This window comes from Propithecus coquereli, unplaced genomic scaffold (assembly GCF_000956105.1).
Source record: "Propithecus coquereli isolate 6110/MARCELLA unplaced genomic scaffold, Pcoq_1.0 Scaffold117, whole genome shotgun sequence".
Taxonomy (NCBI): domain Eukaryota; kingdom Metazoa; phylum Chordata; class Mammalia; order Primates; family Indriidae; genus Propithecus; species Propithecus coquereli.
Genome location: NW_012135747.1, coordinates 1071388 through 1086322, shown reverse-complemented (window position 1 = coordinate 1086322; position 14935 = coordinate 1071388). Strand labels below are relative to the sequence as shown.

The 14935-nt window shown below is 52.3% G+C and overlaps 1 protein-coding gene across 1 annotated transcript in view; it reads left to right on the top strand.

The window, feature by feature from the left end:
- The first annotated feature begins 494 nt into the window (after positions 1-494).
- Positions 495-14935, top strand: part of TSPAN15 (tetraspanin 15) — a 41183-nt gene continuing 26742 nt past the window's right edge. The window contains exon 1 of the mRNA XM_012658616.1: positions 495-726. Within this exon, the coding sequence (XP_012514070.1) occupies positions 631-726 (96 nt within the window). The 5' untranslated portion in view covers positions 495-630. The remainder of the gene's footprint in view (positions 727-14935) is intronic.

The following is a 14935-nucleotide window of genomic DNA, read 5'->3' as shown; positions in this document are numbered from 1 at the left end:
AGACCCCAGTCCTGTGGGGGCCCCTTAGCCCCACCCTGGTCTGCTGCACCTTCCTAGGTGCCGCACTCCACCCTCCTCAGGCCTGAGCAACTCCACTTCCTTATTCCATTCACGTCTTGCACACTCATTTGCACTTTTAACACCTTGGCGGTTAATTCCTGCCTTTTTCCTCTAGTCTTCCCTCTTGACAACAGCGCAAAACTTGCAATTCTGTGTACCCCAATTGGGCACGCTTGCTCTCCTCTAGCGCACCTCCGGTACACACGCTCCGACGCCCCCCTCCGTTAGCACAGGCGTTTCCAGAGTAGCCCGTGAGCTCATTTGCAAAACCCTCGCCCCCTCCCCTCTCCTCCTCCGTCTCCTTTCGGGTCCGGAACCGCAGCCCCGCCCCCGGCCCGCCCCCTCCCCGAGGCCGGGCACCGCCTGGCTCCCATTGGCCGCCGGGGCTGGCTGGCTCCCCGGCGGGGGCGGTGATTGCGGCTCGCCAGTGTCAGTCCCGGAGAGAGCGCCGGTGGCGGGGCCCGCAGCCGAGCAGCCGCAGGTGGGGCTTGGAGCACTGGCGTTGGGACCGAGCCCGGGAGCCCCGGAGGCCCCGATAACCCCGGGTAACCCGCGCGGGGAGCGCCCAGGATGCCCCGCGGGGACTCGGAGCAGGTGCGCTACTGCGCGCGCGTCTCCTACCTTTGGCTCAAGTTCTCACTCATTATCTACTCCACGGTGTTTTGGGTGAGTGACCCGAGGAGGGCCTGGGGATGGGGGTGGGGGTCCACACTCCCTCGACCGCCCGGGCTTGGGTCCAGACTTAGCAACTCCGGGGAAGGCGTGGGGAGTGCGCGCTGGCTCCTCGTCCCACTCTCCCTGGGAACCGGGAAATTCTGGTGGCCCGAGCTCGGCTTGAATTCCAGCCACCCTGTTAAGAGCGTTAGAGCTGGTTGCAGACCGACCGAGTGCCACATGGCTCACCTGTGTGCACCTGATGGGCGGTTTGCCCGCTGGGTAGGCCGTAGTTACCGCCTTGCCGCGCCCACCACGCCTGCCAGGTATTGCGGAGTTTGCCCCATCAGCCTGTGGAGAGTCAGGCCTTGTGTCAGGGTCCGGGGACCTGGATTCTGGGCTTGGTCCCTCTGTTTTCTTGCTGATGTCCCTGAGCAAGACGCTTAACCTCTGCCTCTTAGTTTCCTCTTTGGTGGAAGGGGGATGCGCGTGGAGTGGAGGAGTCCACCAGACCACGTCTCCGGTGCTCCTAGGTGCTCAGTTACTGTTTCTGCTGCCACTGGGCGAAATACCTCCTCTTCTGCCTTGGGGGAGGAGGATGGTAGTGGTTGAACTTGACCCAGGCTTTGAATCCTGCTGCTTCCACTTTCTGGCTGAGTGATCCTGGGAGAAGTTACTTTAACTCTCTGGGTCATAGTTTCCTCATCTGCAAATGGAGACAGTAACTGTTTTCAACTTTTAGGATGCTTGTGGAGATTAAATGAGATAGGCCAAGTATGTGCCTAGCAAGCTCCAGAAGTGTGAGCCATTATTATTATCGTGGGTAGCAATCTGGTCCCCCAGGGTGTAAGTTGCCCCTGGGTTTCTGTAAGGTTGTATCAGACTAGCCTGGGGCCTAGTCTATAAATGAGGACATCTTTCTACAGGCCACCTCCACCCCTAACAGTCTAGAATAGCTCCTTTCCCCCAGTATGCCACCAGGACAGACTTGTGCAGGGACCCCAGGGGAGTCACACCCTATGCCCCACCAAAACACACACTCTCTCCTGGTGTGCTCCTCGGTCCTTTGCTGGGTCTCTTCTGCTGGCAGGAGCTGCTGGATTTGCCATCAGGACTGGCTTTCCCTGCGAGGCCCTTGTGGCTGTGACCTTGCCTAGTAGCCGGGAGATCAGATTCTGGTCCTGCTCTGGTACTGACTCGCTGGGTTATCTGAGCAAGTCGCTTCCCTGTTTTGGGCCTCAGAACTGTTCATTGACTTTTCCATCTAGAAAACTAGCTTGAGGCCAGCTTCCAATCCTCTGACTCTAGTAGTGTGGAAGAGAGATGAGCAGTATGTTCGGGGGCTGGAGAATGGAGCAAGGGCCCATTGGTGGAAGCTCTGGGGAATCAGAAGGTTATATGTGGGAGTGGTTTGAGCTTTAATTCACCCCAAGTTGCATCAGAATCAACTGGAGAGTTTTAAAAAACACTACAGATTCCTGTGCCCTGGCGTAGGTGTTTATTTAAATTTACTTAAGCTCCCCAGGCAACTCTATGTGCAGTCAGAATTGAAAACTCCTGCTCTAGATGGTCTCATAGGTTCTGTAAGTCCCCAGGGATCCTTTACCTGCCCCTTGTCTGGCCTGGTGAGCTAGCTCTTCTCTCTGTTGGTCAGAGTTGGAAGAGGAGAGCCTCAGGTTGATGGGTGGAGAGGTACGAAGCTGGGATTACATTTCTGGCTTCACCCCTTCCCTTGATGTGTGATCACTGCCCGGTCTCTTAACCTCCCCACAACTCCGTTTTCTCATCTGTAAAGTGGATAAGTGATATCTTGCCCTGCACCTCAGTGAACTGTTTTTAGGATTAGTGATATGTGGAGAGAATGAGCTTTCCAAAGGTAAATTGTGTGGTTAAATCAAACCAAACTCAAAATTTCAAGGCTCTGTTCTATTGCTGTCCTCTTCAGCCCCCGGAAAAGCCTGTCCTGTGGCCCTTGCTTTGCTTCTCTTGGGGAGGGCAGGACTCAGGACTTGGAATCCTTCCTCTGCCGACTGACGTTGTCTTACCAAATCCTTGACTCCCATCCCTGGAAGTATTTTTGCTTAAAAATCTCCCCACATATGCCAAGAACTCAGCCACCTGCCAACTCTGACAGGGCAGCTCCAGGTGCCAGAGTTTGACTGCAGGGCGGAGGCCCAGTGTAAGTAAGTAATTTGTCCTGGCCTGGGTGTGCTGTTAATTGGAAACCATTTACAGGAAAGCCCATTATCTCTGATGCCATCCCTTGGGGGGTGGGGGTGGGACAAGGGTTACTTGCTTTAAAAGCCCAACGTGCTGACACTTGCATCTCAGTCTTTGGGTCTGAAGGGGGCCATAAGTTTTATCACAGCCATGCACTTTAAGACTTTTTGCTTTAAAAATCATTATGGATCGGAAATACATGGGCATGGTACAAGAAAAGGGTAGTGTTCACTGACAAGACCTGCCCAGCCCTGTCCACAGGAGATCTCTGTTATCAGTTTGCTGTGATTATTTTCTGAGATCTCCTAGGCTGGTGGTCCCCAATCTTTTTGGCACCAGGGACTGGTTTCATAAAAGACAATTTTTCCACGGACAAGGGGCAGGGGGAGGCAGAGCTCAGGTGGTGATGCGAGCCATGGGGAGCGGCTGTCAATACAGATGAAGCTTCGCTCCAAGGCTGCTCACCTCGTGCTGTGTGGCCCCTGGTTCCTAAGTTTCATGGAAGACAATTTTTTGTTTTTTTGAGACAGTCTCGCTCTGTCCTGGGTAGAGTGCAGCATTGTCATCAGAGCTCACCTCCTGGGCTCAAGCAATCTTCCTGCTTCAGCCTCCCAAGTAGTTGGGACTACAGGTGCATGCCATGATGCTCAGCTAATCATGGAAGACAATTTTTCCATGGATGGGGACAAGGGAGCTCGGAGCTCAGGAGGTGATGTGTGGCCCGGTTCCTAACAGGCCACAGCCTGGTACCAGTCTGTGGCCTGGGGATTGGGGACCACAGTCCTATGCAAAGGATGTCCTAGGCACAAACATGTAGATATATCGTATATATGTTTTTCACGTTAGTAGCACACTCTACACAGAACTTTTCACTTACATTTAAATCCACATGAATTATGGAGATCTGCTAGGGGCTGCCTCGTTCTGTTTGGTGACTGCATAGACTTCACTCTAGGCTGTGCCAAAATTTATTTAATCCTCCCCTTTAGGTTTTTTCCAGTCTTTTGTTACTGGGAACAGTGGTACAGTGAGTATCTTTGAGTGTGTCATTTGCATATGTGTGTATGTTTGCAGGGTGATATCTAGAAGTGGAATTGCTGGGTTAAAGGGTATGTGAATGTACAACGTATGTACAGAAATGCACCTTGATGAGTTTTCACAAAGTGAACACACCTGTACAGTCAGCTCCCAGATCAACCAACAGAACGGGTAGTGGAAGCCAGAAGCCCCTTCAAGTTCTCCTCTAGTCACTACCCCTTCCCTACAGGGTACTCGCCATTGGACCATCCTACAGCAAGGAACAGCTTTGCCTGTTTTTGTATGTGCATTTTAAATTTTGATGTTGTTAAATTCCTCTATATAGAGGTTATACCAATTATAATATTATTTACTTAATATATGTCTTTAAACTGACTTACTTGTTAAACTTTATTTTTAAAAGGAGGTTTTATATCACTACAACCAATGGGAAACCAATATCCCTTATCATAAATAGCAGGCAATGGTTAAAATAAATATAGCACAGGGAAAACAAAAGTCCTAGCAACATGTTGTGGTTGCTGAAGGCTAGTGACTCTGACACCCACCCTCTCTGTTCAAAAGGTAGGTTGGCAAGTGCTTAAGCGGCTTAAAGACAAACTGGTACCCAAGCTGAGACTCGCTCCTTGATGCGATCGGAGGGGTCAGAAGGGAATTGAACAAGGAGAACTTCTCAGCCTGTGAGTCAATGTGAATGTGACCCTGAACCCCTGTAGCGATCTCCTGCCCCTCACTCAGGGGCCCTCTTGTTTTCAAGAGGTTGTGTTTCAGGGCCACTCAGCATTTCTGGCATCCTCAGTCTAGTGCTCCTTGCTTCGTCCAGTATGTCACTGAGCTGTCTCCATGAGAAATGAACTCACCCAGAGACACTTAGAACCTCCGCTTCCCGCCACGAAGGGTGAATCATTCTGACACATGCTACCTCAGCCCATTGGGGACACACCTCTAATTTTAGCGCTGCCCACAGCATATCCCAGAGATCTGTTTACAGGACTGCTTTTCCTTGCTGGACTGGGGACGCCTGGAGGTCAGGGGTATAGCTCGTTCATATCCTCCTCTGAACAGTGGGCCTGGGCACACAGTAGGTGCACAGGGAAGGCTTGCTGCATGACAGTGATTGAGTCCCACCTGAGCCTACGCAGGTATCTAACCTGGGGCAGAGGCCAAGCTAGGTGTGTAGCCAGCAGCGGTGAGGCTTGCTGAGGCCTTCAATTTGCAAAGTGGGCTGGGCTGATCATGGAGCCATTGACTCTCTAGAAAGCCCAAGGCTGTGGCCTTGACTAAGGGCAGGGTTTTCAGTTGGGTAAGGGTTTCAGGGTTGGGGGGCGTTGACTAATTAGGAAGAAAAGGACCTGGTGGGGGCCGAGGGCAAATGGGGAGGAAGTGGGAGTGGGTGGTAATAATGAATGCTAGACGCAATATGAACTCTTTCTTGCCTTCTCCAAGGATGGACCTGCTTACCGGAGCTTGGCCTGTAATGCTTTATATTTGCCTATAGTTCAATGGTTGAGTGTGGACTCTGTACCAGGCTGCCAGGGTTTAAATCCCACCTCTGGCACTTACAGGTTAAGTGACTTAGGCATTAGCTTCTACGTGCCTCAGTTGCCTTATCTATAAAATGGGTATTAGAACCTACCTGATAGTTGCTGAGAAGGTTAATTGGATTAATATACAGGAAGAGCTTAGAGCAGTGCCTGGTACATGACAAACACTCCATCAACTACTTACAGGTTAGCTGTTCTTTTCCTGTCTTCCTCTCTAGTCTAGGTGCTCCAGAGCCACAGACTAAGAATGAGAAGGGCCCTTAAGGACACCTCTAGTGCAACCTTTTAATTTTACCGAGGAGAAAGCAGAGGCCTGGAGAGAAGCGAGTTGCCTGAGAGCCCTGGCACGTTAGTGACAGTCCAAGAGCAGACCCAGCTTGCCTGACTCTATTGCTTCATCGGTCCCCTGTGTATTCCTCCCTAGCGTCAGGGTGAGGCTGGAAGATGGCCTTTCTGAGGGGGGGCTGGGTACCTGGCCTCCCTCGTAAGCATTAGATTAAGCCAGACAGAAAAAAAAGTGGATCCAGTTTCCAGCAAGAGATTTTTGAAAAGAGCTTTATTGTATTTGTGAAAATAATATGTGCACGTAATTTAAAAAAAAATGCAAGCAATTCAGGAAAGTACAATGAAGATAATAAAAGTCATCTTCGATTCTACTGCCCAGAGAGAACCACTGTTAGGTGTTGGCAAACATCCATCCAGATATCCCCTCGTATGTATCTGTAGATGTTTTATTTCCTTATTTATTTTTTTTCTTACTGTGTTTGATTCATCGGGCAGCTCCATTTTCTTGTTCCAGGCAAGCGTTTCAAAGAGAAAACAATGAAACTCAAGCCGAAAATGGGGCAGGCTTCGTATTGGAGAAGTGGTCAGCCGTGCCTAATGGGCTGTCAGAGATGATCTCACAGCGGCACAGAGAGGTTCTCCCCGCCCCCAGTCTCGCCACAAGGCTTTAGAATCCGGAGAATCGGGACTGCCGCCCTGCAAGGGGTTTGGAGAGGCTTCCAGTGTCTTCATTCTGCAGATGAGCGAACCAAGGCCCTGAGAAAATTCCTTCGCTCTCCGTCTACACTTTCGTGCATGGTCCTGTGCCTTCCTGTAAGGGAGGGCTGCGTTGAGTCGTAGGACTGGACCTTGCCACCTTTGGCGGTGTGGATCCTGGGGAAGCAGGAATAACCACTCGCCCTCCTGCGCACCTTGCCCGCCGAGCCTCTTCTCCTTGGGTGACTCATAATGCCACCCTGGGGTGGGGCTCAGAGCAAACCAGATAAGGGACTGATAAGGAAATTTCTGTACCAACTGATTCCACACACAGGGGAGAGATGTCTTCTGGGTAAGCCAGGGCAGGGGGTTGGGGGCAAAAACCCCAACTTTTCCCAGACAGAATTTTTGGATGTGAATGCTTTGAATCGACTTAGCCAGCCATTCTCTCTGGGGTGAGGATGGTTGGTTTGTTCATTCAGTCAACAAATAGCTATTTGACACCTACTGTATGCCAGGTAAACAGCTGTGAACAAGACAGGCCTAGTCCAGGCCTTGAAAGATAGACAAACTAGTAAATAAATATCGCTTGTGGTAGGTGCTAAGGAGAACATTGAGGAGTAAGAGGGGAGGGATGGCTGTTCCTGCTTTAGGTGATGTGATCACGGAGGGCCTTTATGAGGAGCTGACATTTCAGCTGAGGCTGAAAAAGTTCTGTAGAGAACATTCCAGGCTGAGGGAGCAGTAAGTGCAAAGGCCCTGAGGCAGGTGGGCAAGCATGGATGGAGCCGATGTGGAAGCCCCAGCAGGGCCAAGTTGTGGATGGGAAGGGTGGCAGGGGCCTGGTTGTGTGAGGAGTTTGGGGTCTGAGTGATGAAATAGATGTTTAATTGTCAGGACCTGGCATTAGTGCCACTTGGAGACCTAGATCACTTGCTGGCTCTTCTGTGTGACCCTGGGTAAAGGACCAACTCTGTGGGCCTCCTAGACTCTTCATCTGTGGATGCCACAGGGGGCTGTGGGGAGGCTCCGTGAGATGAGAGATGCACAAGCTCCTTGCCCATGGAAGGTGCAGACTTACAGGGAAGGGGGCTCGCATTGCTCAGGGGTGGCTGGGATCTAGGATGTGACGAGAACCTCTGGATTGGCCTTGTCGGAGGAGGCTGCTGTCCTCTGGGCATCCTCAGCCTGCCCAGAGCAGATGGCTGTGGTCGGTCCTTGGGCCGACAGGTCTGAGCCCTGGGCATGCACATGGTCTTTCCCTGGGGCCAGCCCTTCCCACCCCTGGGTTCCTGGGTTGCTGTGGCGCACCGGCAGAGGCTGTGGGCTCGTGGCGGGCACGTGGGGCCAGGAGGGCTGCCTGAGGAGTGCCCTGCAAGGCTCTGAGAGCTGGTCCCTGAACATGTTGCATTCTTTCAGCTCCAAGGTGGGCCCCTGGGCTAGGGGGAGGCGAGATGGAGAAGTATGAGGTGACGTCTTCCCCACCCAGAGGGTCAGCCCACGAGGAAGATGGATGCTGAGCTGGGCTGCCTGGCTGTGGCTGCAGAGGAGTCCTCAGGAGGACTTTGAAGGCTTCCCTGGGCAGGGAGGCCTGGCAGGGAGGAGTGAAGATGCACCTCAGGAGAGCGAGGCTGGGTCACTGAGGAACAAACGGGCTGTTTCTTGGGCCTGAATGTGACGGCCTCTGGGAAGGCCAGGTCTGGAGGCCCCGCAGGGCCCAGCTCACCAGGTTCGGAGGATGAGTGCTTCTTGTTGGAGGAGTGAGGAGCAGGTCCTGTTAGCTGCATGACAAGTCATGGACAACTCCTCGTGCCCTGGTTTATTGAAAGGGGTAACTGTTGTGCCTCCCACAGGGGTGAAGCTTGGATGGGACAAAGTCTCCAGAGCTCTTATCGGGGCATGTCATATGATAACCATTAATGCAGGTGCTGGCAGGAGATGCCACCTGGTGCTTGTCTCGCCACGCTTTGCTTTACCTCTTTGCATTCTCAGAATGACTCTGTGACCTGGGCAGGACAGGGGCTCTTGTCCCATTTTGCAGAGGAGGAGACTGAGGCCCTGAAAGGGGAAGTGACTTGTTCAAGACCCAACATTTGTGTCTGTCCCTGGGACAAGAGCTGTTTCGCTGTGGAAAATGTGCCTGTTGGGTTGTAACTTTTTCCAAAAGGGACTTTCTTGCCAAGGGAGGCATTTGCATCTTGGCCTGCAGGGAAGCAAATATTTTCCTGGAGGGTAGAAGGAAAACAACCTTGGCCCAGTCTGGCTTATTTTTTCTGCTCAGAGCCCTTGTGCTTCCTGCCTGGGAAAGCCGGAACCACCAACTCCCAGAGCCACTGGAAGTCCTTTCCAGGATGTGGCCTGTGACCCCCTTGCAAGTCACGCAGCCTCCCCAGGCTGTTTCCCATCCCCTACCAGAGGGTTGTCTGTGCAGCCTGCCTGGCTGTGCAGGGTGCAGTGTGGGGAGACCGCAGGGGGCCTGGGGTCACAGTGGTCGTTTCTGTGCATTCACTGTGCGCTGGGTGCAGCGATGGGCACAATGTGGGGGGCCGAGGCCAGCCCTGGCCTGTGCTATGACAGATTGGGACAGTCCCCTGAGTGCATTGGGTGGGGTGCCAGCTTTTGAGGTTGGCATAGGATTCTGAGACTGGGTCACTTTCCTGGGTCAAAAGACAAGACCTTCTAGGGCAGTGGTCCTCAACTCCATGGCTTGAGGCCTCCTGCATTGGGAGGATTTCACAAGGACACACGTCCCTAGAGCTTGTGATACAGTAGGTCTGGGGTGGGGCCCAGCACCTGTAATTTTTAAACTTCCTCAGGTGAGTCTAATGTGCAGCTGGAGGGGGAACCACAGCTCATGATGATGTCTAAGGGAATTCTGACGGGACTGGCCAGGTTTCCCAGCTGACTTTCTCGGCAGCTGAATTCCGAATGATGTGCGGAAGCTTCTGACCTCCCTGACCATCTGGGCAGTCTCTCTGAGCTGGGGAAAGTTAGCAAACACGGTTGGGAGAGGCCCAGAAAGGGAGAGAACAATCTAGCTGGGCTTAGCAGGGGGTGCAGGGGCAGTTGATGGGGCTCAGCCTGGGAGAGGAAGGGCTGGCTGGGACATGTGAGACCACCAGCCTGGGCGTGCGGGAGGCTCTGGGAGGCTGGCTTCTCCTACAGGGGATCCAGAGGGACTCCATGAGTTCTAGAATTTTGCTTTCCTTTTGGTTATCTTTCGAACATTTCTTTTATCTGCTCTAAAGGCACCGTTTCTTTGCAGTTAATTTTGTAACTCAAAGAAGTTTCTGTAGAATCAGACGTGAGTTTCTTGAGTTAGGGATTTACAAGCTTGTGGGGTGGTCCATGATAATTTTCCCCCTTAAATTGTGTCTCAAGTTTGGGAACTGGTGGATGGGCATCAGGTTGGAAAGCTGGGTGTGATCTGAGTATCAACAGCCTGCACTTCTGACCCCCATAGGAGAGGTGCAGCAGGTGGGTCTACGCCGCTTTCCGGTCACGGTGATGTGCTAGTGACCAGTTAGTGGAAGGATGAGGACATGATTTCTGACTCCGACCTGTGAGCTCTGTCGTGGGTTGAATGGTGGCGCCGTCAAAAAGGTATGTCCATGTCTTAGAACCTGCGAATGTAAGTTTATTTGGAAAAAGGGTCTTTGCAGATACAATTCAGTTCAGGATCTTGAGATGAAATCATCCTATCAATACACTACCTGGGTGTGCCCAAAATCCAGTGACAAGTGTCTTTATAAGAGAAAGGCAGAGGGAGATTTGAGACAGAAGAGAGTCACAGACACACAGAGGGAAGGCTGTGTGGGGACAGAGGCAAACAAGCCGAGGGACACCGGGAACCACCAGGAGCTGGAGGAGGGAAGGAAGGAGTCGCTGGAGGGAACTTGGCTTGGCAGACACCTTGGTTTCAGACTTCTGGCCTCCAGAACGGTGGGAGAGTACATGTCTGTTTAAGCTACCCAGTTTGTTAGGGTGGCCCTGGGAAACTGTACAAGCCCTTCTGCTCTACCTGGTTGCTTGCTAGGGAGGGGCCCTATGGAGCAGGGCCCTGAAAATCCCTTTCCTTTCTGTGGGCTGCATGGAGGGGGCTGGGGAGGAGCGAGGCTGGCAGGGAGTGAGGTCTGGAGCCCCTCCTCCCAGGGTTCTGCCCGTGCAACCTGCCCCCCACCCCGCAGCCAGGCCAGGGGGCCGTGTCCCACCGCTGGTTTCATAGGGGCTTCCCCTCTGCAAGAAAACCTGTGGAAAAAGGTTAGAATAGGGGATGGGAATGCAAGCTAGCACTCAGGAAGGACTTCCTGGTTACGAAAGTTGTTAAATTGAAATTGCTTGCCAAGCTGGGCTGTAAAAGTCTTGTTCCGGGTGAGGGAGGGTGGCTTGCAGTGAAGGGTGCCCTGGCCTGGGAGCTGGGAGCCCCGGTCACAGCTGCTGACTGAGGGCTAATTCGCTGCGTGACCTTGTGGGAGTGACAGCCTCTCTGTGGGCCTCAGATTCCCATCTGCAGAGTAAGGGGGTTGGGCCAGACCCGCGTCTGTCTGCCTGCCTATTCCTGCTGGCGCACGAGATGATTTTAGCTGGTTCATGGGGGAGCATTTAAAAATGTTAGTGTGTGTTAAGTGTGATGTGTATTGAAGACAGTACCTCAAATTTGTGATTTCGTAGATGTTGATTAGGTCAGGTCAGGACCATATTTATTTTAGCAAGACAAGTCGGTGGGTTTAAAGCAAACTAGTGAGTCAATAACAGCGCGAGTACCCGGCCAACGCAGCCGGCGCCGAGACGTGTTAAGAGAATGGCTGGAGCTTGGGAGACGCTGGAAGCTCTTGGTGGTTCCTTCCAGCTCCTTTCTGGAAACTTTGGCAGTGTGGCACCTCCTGGCCCGGTGTGGACACTTACTGCAGCGTGTCTATTCTGACTGTTAAAGGAGGGGCTTCTCGTTGTATGCTACAGCATCTTACCGTTGACAAAGGAGTTTGGCCCTCTCAGGGCCCCGGGAATGACCATTGTGTTCCCATCTCACAATGGAGAGGCCACTGTAATCTGTCCGGTGTCACACGGCTCCAGAGTGGCTGTCTTTGCTGGGCCACACCAGCCCATCCCTCGGAGCCGTCCCTCCCCTGACCTTACCTCCTCTCACAGTGGCTGCTTTCTGCAGGGGGTTTCATTGTCATGTTGGTTTTTTTGCGTGCATCTTCTCTTGTCCTAATTTTCTTAAAGCAGAGGAGGAGGGGGTTTAAGGTGAGTGACCCTCTCTCTCCCTTCCCCCAGGCCTCTTCCCCAAGCATGGTGAGGAGCAAGTTCTAAAGCCCTCAGCATCCTGTTTCCTGGATGGGTAATAGGCAGGTTCCCGTTACAGCCTGTATTTAGCTCCAGTTAGCAGTTAGTGAAACATCTGGTCTGAGGATTAATTCGGGGCCAGAGGAGGCTGCCTGCCCCGGTCGCTGGTGAGCTGGCCCTTGGCTGTGGGCACTGAGACTTTTCTGCTGACAGTGAACCTGGTCTGGAGCTAGAGGCAAAAGGAAGACTCAGACCTGTAAACAGACCCCTGCTTGGAAAGCATGGAACTTCGATCTTGCTTTGTTAACTTTTTATTGTAAAAAATTTCAAACACATAGAAAAGGTGAAAGAATGTTACAATGAACACCCCTATGTCCACAACCTACGATCAATAATTTTAACATTTGGCTATGGCAGAATAAATTGGAGACATCATAACAGTCCATCCCAAATGGTGCAGGATACATCTCCAAAAAAGAGGAGAGTGTTCTTGAATATAACCACAGCACCATTATCATGCCTAAGAAGATACCAAGTCTATATTAAAACTTCTCCAATTGTCCCTAAAATGTCTTTCATACTACATTAAAAAAAAAAAATCAGGATCCAGCAATACAGTCATTGTATTAGATTTCTTTTTGACAAAAAATGTCCCAGTACATCTGAAACTTGAGGGGTGACCTCTGAGGCTCCGCATGGTATAGGTTCTGGAGTCCTGGGGAGGACTGTTGTGTGTTACTTGCCCGATTGTGCCCGATCCAAGACCTGGGGAGGGTGGGGTGGGAGTGGGGCTGCTAGACCCTGTTGTTGCTCAGTAGAAATTCAGAAAGCCGGAAGTGGAAGGTCTGGCTGGTCCAGGAAAGCAGTCCCCATCCACAAGACCCCTTGCTCCCCTAAGACCTCTCCCCCATTCCCGTTAGAAGGAGAGCTGACCTGGAAGCCAGACCAGAGACTCCCTGAGTGCCCACCCATGATCACCAAGTGCATACGCCACCCCATGCCAGGCACTGGGGGAAGATGCTCTAAGGGACCGAGAAGCCCGGGGCTGGCTGCCCCGCCCCGTCTGCCCAGGGAGACCCCTGGTGTGGCTAGGTCATGGCTTTTGGGCAGTCAGTGTGCCCACTGACGTGTTCTTGGCTTCTGATGCTTGTGGGGGGTTGGGTTGGGCCTGAGAGAGTCCCCTTCTCTCAGATTAGAAGGAAGGAACTGCCAAGTGGCTGGAGAAGCGCCCCCAGGCAGTAGCTTGAGCTGTGATAGGGGACATGGACTTTGTGGTTTTTTTTGAAAATTTTAAACCCACAGAAAAATTGAAAATAGAGTTCAAAGGACATCTGCCTGCCTTTGAGTCACCAATTACGAACATCTTAACAGCGTCCTCTCTAACTATTCCACGTCTTTCTGCCAACCCAGCTACAGGGAAGCTGCAGTCGTCATGACGCCTCCCCTCCGAATGCCCCAGCATTCAGCTTCCCACAAAGGGCATTTTCCACACACCACTCGTCCGTCTGAGAAAGATCCCGCGAAATGAATCATCATCCGATATACAGTCCATATTAAAATTTCCCCAGTTGTTCCCTGTGTCTTAAGAAATATGTTTGGTTTTTGTCCCCAGTTCCTGGCACAGAGCTCCCAAAGCCCTTGGAATTTCCTGTTAGAAACGTCTTTTGTTACATATAGTGAGCCAGTTTCACCACCTCTGAGCTTATGCTGATGAGGCGACTTAGGGTAGGACCCCTAGAGAGCCTCAGGATGGGGCCAGTCCCCAGAAAGACCAGCCCCCCTGGACCAGACAGAAGGGTGGGTGGGCTGGAGGTTAAGCTCTATAAAAAAGTTCTGACCAACGAGATTTGATGAGCTGCTGGTTTTGGGAACCTGCTGAGGTGCTGGGAGGGTGGCGGGCCCAGGCTGGCATGAACCACCCCCCAACCCCTTGCCCCGTGCATCTCTTCCATCTGACTGTTCCTGAGTTGTGTCTTTTATAATAAACTGGTTAATGTAAGTGTTTCCCTGCATTCTGTGAGCTGTTCTTGCAAAGTATTGAACTTGAGGAAGGGGTTGTGGGAACCCTTGACTTACAGCTGGACTTTGAGGCCTGGACTTGCGACTGGCATCTGAAGGTGGGGCGATCTTCTGGGCCTGAGCCCTTTAACCTGTGGGATCCGATGCTAACTCCAGGTAGACGGTGTCAGAATTGAATTAAATTGTAGAACACCCACCTAGTGTCCGCAGAGAATCAGAGAATTGGTTGTTGGTGTTAGAAAGCACCTCAGTTCCTCAAATGTCCTTCGTAGCTGATAATGTACCTAACCTAGGATACACCCAAGGTTCACACATTACATTTGGCTATGTATGTCTTTAATCTCCCCCAATCTAGACTGTACCCCCCTTTTTTTGAGTCCTTCAAAGCCTCCAGGCAGAGCATCTGGATTTGCTTCATGGTTTTCTTGTCATTTTCTGCAGGAGCATTTCTGGGGGATGTAGCAGGCGGTACAGGATGTCACACTGGGGGGCGAGCGCCGGCTGGCCACACCCCGGCTGGCTATCCCGAACTCGGCCACCAGCCCTCCCCACTGGAAAGGCATCTTTCCCCCCGAGAGTGAATACGTAGGCTGATGGGAATGCCCTGTTGGGGAAAGAACTTTAGAAAGCTAATCTGAGCGTGCGACTCCTCTGTTTAAATTATTTCAGTGATTTCCCTATTCCAGCCTCAAAACACATTGATCCCGTCTGCTTCTGGCCACGCTCCCATGCCCACTGTGGTCCAGGCACTGCCACTTCTCGTGGTCACTGCAGTAGCTCCTGATGGCCCCTCCCACCTCCGACCCCAAGTCTCTTCTCAGGGCAATAGTCCGAGTGGCTCATTTAAAGGTTGCAGTTGGAACAGATCACTGCTCTGCAAACCCCCAGCGCCTTCCACCCACTCAGAGCAAAAGTCAGTCTTCCCAGTGGCCTAAGAGCCCACCTGATCTGCCCCCAGCTCACCTCCTAACTCCGTCTCCAGCAGCTCCCACCCCGTTCCTTGAGCACATGGGCACTTTCCAAGGCCTTGGCACCTGCTTGTCCATGTGGCTTGGTCCCTCCTCTACGTCAAGTCTTTGCTCAAATGTCACCTTCCCTGGCCACACTGCCAGCCCCTCTCCCTAGTCGTCTTC